This window comes from Leptonychotes weddellii, chromosome 8, assembly GCF_054177405.1.
Source record: "Leptonychotes weddellii isolate Sample4059 chromosome 8, ASM5417740v2, whole genome shotgun sequence".
NCBI lineage: Eukaryota > Metazoa > Chordata > Mammalia > Carnivora > Phocidae > Leptonychotes > Leptonychotes weddellii.
The window spans coordinates 117,049,922-117,056,116 of NC_138376.1; the positions used below are offsets into that span (position 1 = coordinate 117,049,922).

At 44.9% G+C, this 6,195-nt stretch overlaps 3 protein-coding genes across 7 annotated transcripts in view; 2 read left to right on the plus strand and 1 right to left on the minus strand.

The window, feature by feature from the left end:
* RMND1 (required for meiotic nuclear division 1 homolog) overlaps positions 1–5,600 on the minus strand; it is a 42,542-nt gene extending 36,942 nt beyond the window's left edge. The window contains exons 1-2 of one of the 3 annotated variants that reach the window (XM_006735406.3): positions 5,448–5,580; positions 511–1,028 (exon numbers count right to left, since the gene is read on the minus strand). In XM_006735406.3, the coding sequence (XP_006735469.2) occupies positions 511–1,014 (504 nt within the window). In that variant the 5' untranslated portion in view covers positions 1,015–1,028; positions 5,448–5,580. Of the gene's footprint in view, positions 1–510; positions 1,029–1,612; positions 2,041–5,447 lie in introns of those variants that run through there. The other 2 variants (XM_081829157.1, XM_031030302.2) reach the window with 2 other exon arrangements.
* LOC102735769 (monofunctional C1-tetrahydrofolate synthase, mitochondrial) overlaps positions 1–6,195 on the plus strand; it is a 560,423-nt gene that overhangs the window by 464,181 nt on the left and 90,047 nt on the right. The window lies entirely within an intron of this gene.
* DCPH1 (damage control phosphatase 1) overlaps positions 5,860–6,195 on the plus strand; it is a 12,603-nt gene continuing 12,267 nt past the window's right edge. The window contains exon 1 of one of the 2 annotated variants that reach the window (XM_006735405.3): positions 5,860–6,049. In XM_006735405.3, coding sequence (XP_006735468.1) covers positions 6,009–6,049 — 41 coding nt within the window. In that variant the 5' untranslated portion in view covers positions 5,860–6,008. Of the gene's footprint in view, positions 6,138–6,195 lie in introns of both variants that reach the window. The other variant, XM_031030300.2, reaches the window with a different exon arrangement.

The following is a 6,195-nucleotide window of genomic DNA, read 5'->3' on the forward strand; positions in this document are numbered from 1 at the left end:
TTGAATTTTTTTAAATGGGTGTTTTTTACAGTACGATTCCAACACTGGACTTAATACTAGTCTTCTTCCTCAAAGTTTCCTTAAGTCAATAACTAATCTTTTCATAAACTATATTTTTATATTTAATTGCCTATACTTTGTCTTTATACATACTATTGATTTTTAAAACTAAGATGTTGATTCCCTGGGGCACTAGGGTGACTCAGTCGGTTAAGCGCCTGACTCTGATTTTGGCTCAAGTCATGATCTCAGGGTCGTGAAATCGAGTCCCACCTTGGGCCACCACCACACTTTTTTATTTTTTTTAATATTTTATTTATTTGACAGAGAGAGACACAGCGAGAGAGGGAACACAAGCAGGGGAAGTGGGGGAGGGAGAAGCAGGCTTCCCGCCGAGCAGGGAGCCCGATGCGGGGCTTGATCCCAGGACCCTGGCATCATGACCTGAGCCGAAGGCAGACGCTTAACGACTGAGCCACCCAGGCGCCCCATCCCACCACACATTTTTACCTCATTCACAGACAGAACTGGGAGGTTGGTCCTGGATGGCTGCCTGGTCCTCGATGCTTTTAGTGGTCTCTTGATTTGCGGAAAGTCTTGTTTAGAAACAAGTGTTTCTGTTGATGGAGATGAGTAATGCCGCTCTAATATTTTTATAAACCACTTAGAACCTAATAGATTCGGTTTGTGAGTCACTTTCCTGTGAGTACCAAAAGATTTCCTGGTTGGAAGGTGCACTCTTTCATCTTGGCAATGCACAGCATTTAATGGAGAGAGTGTGCTTGTATTTGAGATTTTCTGATTCATTTCCAGGACCGGGGACTTACTCAAACCACCAGCTGCTGTACCAGGAAAGAACAAATCCAAATTTTGACTTCTCGTCATGGGGCTGCATGTTGTAGTCTCAAATTCTTTAAGTGGTTTTAATGTTCGATGAACAAGTTTTTGGCATTGACATACTTTTGATAAAATACAGTGAGATCCGGCCAGGGCTCTGAACAGTCTGGCTGACATTACCACATCCCAAGCTAAAAGAAAAAGAATTAGAAGTTCAAGGTGTTTTTGTTTTTACATGTTTTCAAATATACACAATATTCTCCTAGGTAATAAGCATATTTTTAAAAATTAATTATTATTATTTTTTTAATGTAGTGTTCCATGATTCATTGTTTGGGTATAACACCCAGTGCTCCATGCAATACGTGCCCTCCTTAATACCCATCACCGGGTAACCCATCCTCCTCTCCCCCTCCCCTCTAAAACCCTCAGTTTGTTTCTCAGAGTCCATAGTGTCTCATGGTTCATCTCCCCCTCCGATTCCCCCCCTTCATTTTTTCTTTCCTACTAGCTTCTTCTTCTTTTTTTTTTTTTTAAACATATAATGTATTATTTGTTTCAGAGATACAGGTCTGTGATTCATCAGTCTTAACACAATTCACAGTGCTCACCATAGGTCATAAGCATCTTTCTGTAAAAACATTTGCAAGACAAATACACCTTAACCTAAGTCTAGTAAAAGAATGAGGTTAAAAAAATAAACACAAGCGTAATTACAACCTAGGCTTTTCCAATTCCAAAGATGATACAGTAACCACTGTGCTATATTACCTACCTCTAGAAGGAAGAAGACCAGGGCGAGTCACAGCCATGTTTAGAAGCTACTGCTTTCAAAATATCTCAAAAACTGGAATTCTGTGTTTAGTTCTAGTCCAACTAGCTAGCTATAGTTCCCCTTTAATTAGTACTATTCCTTGCCAGTTGAACCAGTGGGTTTTAAAGAAACTAATTATAAAATATTTTAGAAATTTGTATACACTGGTTCTCCTATTCTCTTCTAGGACATTCTTACCTTGAAACTAAAGACTGCCTGCACACAGAGGCCACACAAAGCACCAGGACAAAGAACGCAAAAGCAACAGGACAAACGAGGTGTGTTTTCTCTCTGTCTTTGCAGAGAAAGACAGATGTAGCATTTAAGGTGTCCAACACACACACAAAATTTAGGTTTTGTTAAAAACTGGGGCACATCTCAGGAAAGTTAAATTTTAATTGTACAAACTAACTGTAAAGGTTAAAAGTATATTAGATTGTTAATTACTCTGAAAGCTCTGCATAAGCTTTGTGCATCATCAGCAACTGCAACCTCATATGCTCGGTTTCAAGCATTCTACTCCAAACTCCATGTCTGGTGTTTCAAACTCACTCCTCTTCCTCAATTCCAGCAGTTCTTCAACCCCAACAGGACCTAACCATTTAATGATCCAAACACCCTTTTAGCGCCCCTCATTCCCCACACCTCACTTTTGCCACGCTCAGTATACATTCTGTGGTCTACCATCTCTCTCTCTCTCCCCCATAGACCTCAGATCCCTTGCATCCTCTCTCTTCCACATGCCCATGTCACACCACATCCACCGAAATTAAATATAACTCACCTAATACGTGCCTGCCTCTGAACGTGGCTACAGACAACCAGCCAACCAACCACGCCAACTGGTCTCACTTTAAAACATGACCACTTCCTTCAGGAGCGCCTTTCATGCTGCTCAACAACCATAACCTATTTCCCTACCAGAGTCTACTCTGTGCTCTCTCCTCATACCTCCAATGTCTCCTCTTCCTTTCTCATTCTTAACAATGATCTTGCTTCCTCTTTCGTTGACAATCAGAAGAGAATTTCCACAAGCTCTCACCATGATCCACCTGCCCACCTACTACTTCTGTGCCCATGTATTTTGTCTTCCCTTCTGCTGCCACAGATGAGCTGCCCGTGGTCTCATCTGGAACCAGGTCCTCCATGCGCACACCAAGTCTCATCCCTTTCTGCCTCTAGTAGGAATGGTTAAACCCTTCTTTTCCCTTTCATGCTATTTATTTTTCCTTCTTTTCAGCATTTTTTAAAAAGATTTTATTTATTTATCCCAGAGAGAGAGAGCATGAGGAAGTGAAGAGGGAGAGGGTCAAGCAGACTCTGCGCTGAGCACAGAGCCCAATGCGGGGCTTGATCTCAGGATCCTGAGATCATGACCTGAGCTGAAACCAAGAGTCAGATGCTTAACTGACTGAGCCAATCAGGTGTCCCTTTCCAGCATATTCTTATTAGCATATGACTATGCTTTAATTTCTCTCTATCTTATAAAAACAACTCTCCCCTGACCCCATCTTTCCTTCCATACACTATACCTTTTCTCTCAGTTCCTTTCCTTTAAAAGTTTTATTAACTGTCTCTAACTCCTCTGATTTTCTTGAATCCACTTCAGTCAGGCTTTCATCCCTACCACTTTGCCAAAACCCACTTGTGAAGGCCACCAATGACCTCTATATTTCTAAGTCCAATGGTCACTTCTCATCTTCATTTTACCTGACTTATCAGCAACATCAGATTAGTTGATCACCTGGAAGCACCTTCTTCATTTGGCTTCTGGTATTCGATACTGGCCATTTCCCTCCTACCTCATTGGTTGTACCTTCCATCTCTTTTGTGTTTTCCTATCCCCTCAACAATCAAAAGCACCACGGCTCAGTATTTGGGCCACTTTCCTTCTCTATTCTCAGCTCCTTATATGCAACCTACACATTGATGAATAGCAAACATTTATCCCTAAGTCACTCTGATAAATAGCAAATATTTATTCCTAAACCACTCTGATATGCATGAAAAACATAACATGCCTAATATTGAGCTTCTGAAATCTTCCCACAAATGCTATTCTTCCCACAGTCTTCCCCATTCACAAAATAGCAATTATATTCTCATCTTTGCTAAAGGCAAAACCCTACAATCCACCTTGCCTCTTCATTCCCCATACCCAATAGGTCAGCAAATCCCAGTGGCTTTATTTGCACCAGGTCTCAACTGACACTGCTACCACCCTGGTCCAAGCTGCTGTCTTTCCCATGATTATTGTAATAGCCACCTAACGGGTCTCCCAGTTTCTGTTCTTCGCCTCCTACAGATTCTTCTCAACACAGCAGCTAAAGTAATCCTTTGAAGATCTATGTCGGATCACATCTTTCCTCTTGCACCAAATTTGATGCTGGCCTCTCATCTTACTTGAAATAAAAGCCAAAGACCTTAAAATGGATGCATGGTCCTACATTCTCTGCCCTTTATCTCCACCTTAACACCTCCTACAGCTCCATGCCTTGCTCATTTTGCTCCATTCACTATGGATTTGGGTACTTTTTGTGCTGACTGTTCCTTATGCTCTTCTCCTAAGAATCTGTAAGGCTCATTCCCTCACCTCCTTCAGATCTTTGCTCCAACAGACTTCTACCCAGTGAAGTCTTCTCAAACCACTTCATTTAAAATTCACAACCGACTATCTTCCTCCCCTGTGTATTTCTCCATTGCATTGAACATCACTTGAATGCCTTGTATTTCTAATTTGTCAATTCATATAACAAAGATGAACTGAGTTCCTACCATGTGCCAGATTTTGTCCTAATTGCTGATAATACACATGAAAATAAAACAGACAAAAATCCCCACCTTTTGAAACTTACATCACATTGGAGATGACAGAGCATAAACTGGGTAAGTCAGTAAAATATATGTTAAGTAGTGACAAAGGGGCGCCTGGGTGGCTCAGTTGGTTAAGCGACTGCCTTCGGCTCAGGTCATGATCCTGGAGTCCCTGGATCGAGTCCCGAATCGGGCTCCCTGCTCGGCAGGGAGTCTGCTTCGTCCTCTGACCCTATCCCCTCTCATGTGCTCTCTGTCTCTCTCATTCTCTGTCTCAAATAAATAAATAAAATCTTAAAAAAAAAAAAAAAAAGTAGTGACAAAGGTAGGCGCGCCTGGCTGGCTCAGTTGGTGGAGCCTGGGGCTCTTGATCTCCGGGCTGTGAGTTTGAGCCCCATGTTGGGTGTAGAGATTATTAAAAAAAAATAATAATTAAAAAAAATAGTGACAAAGCTAAAGTAGAAAACAGAAGAGGAAAGAACAGATTTCTCTCTCCCTTCCGTAGAATGTAAGCTTCTTGAGGATAAGATCTGTCTTCCTTTCATGCTGTGTCTTCTGTGATCACAGTGCCCAGTATACAGTAGGTATTTAATTCATGTTTTCTAAATGAAATACAAGGCAGCTACTCAGTTACTGGGCACATTTCCTACTTCTTAACAATAATACCAAATAAGAAAACAGTTATCAGCCAGATTACGATTCAACGGATAACGCGCTAATCTTTGGGAGCATGCCTTCCAATTCCTTAAACTCATTTTTCTTTTTTTTAATCTTTGCGGTAAGCGCTATGCACTGGCTCAAAAAAAGGTTCAGTAAATGTTTACGGATTGCGTGCTTTTCTACTCCCAGCTAAGTCAACCAAAGATCACCGCACCGATTCCGGTGAAACCTGTGACCCGAGCGGTTCAGAGTGGCCGGGATCAAAGGTGAGAACCGCTGTGAGCGCCCACACAAGCTGGGTAGGGAAAGGCAGTGCACTAACCTCTCCGCCGGAAAAGAAGAAGCACGTGCCAAGCGCGCAAGCTTCCGCGACCCGGCTGCAGGTAAGAAACAAGGAGCGGTACCCGAACCTCCCGCTTCCTGCAGCCTGCACTGCCGCGCCGGCAACCCTCCCAGCGCCCGCACCCCTCCCAGCGCCCGCACCCCTCCCAGCGCCCGCACTGCGCAGGCGCGCAGAACTCCAGCCCCGGCGGAGCGGGAGCCGCCGGGTGCACGTGACTGCCGGACCACGTGACCCGCGTCGCCGCGACCTTTTCCGCTCCCTAGTGCCTGGGACCTCCCGGTCCCCGCTTGCTTCCGCCTCCGCCCGCTTCCTTATTCCGCTGCTCTCGTCGCCCTCCGCTGTCCCCGCCCTCGTCCCCGGAAGATCTCCTCGTCCTCCCGCCGGCCGCTGTTTGTCTCTTCCACGGGAACCAAATAAAGTTTCTTCATTCAAAAGCATTTTTTTTTTAACCCATGCCCCTCCCTTTCTCAGCTCCTCCTCGGCGCCGGCACCTCCTCTCTCCGTGCAGTGGGTGCGACGTGAGCCGGCCCGGGGGAGGTGATGGCTGGGCCTCCGGCGTCTCTCTCGGGACAGGACGAAGGGTTCGTGTCGCTTTCCTCGCCCAGTCCCTCCGCTGCTCTTCCTCCTCCCGGCTTCTGCGGAAAGCCGGGCCTCGTCGGGAACCTCTGGGTAGCCATCAGGGGAGTTGCGGCGGGTCGGGGGCGCCCGGTCCAGCCATCGGGCCCGG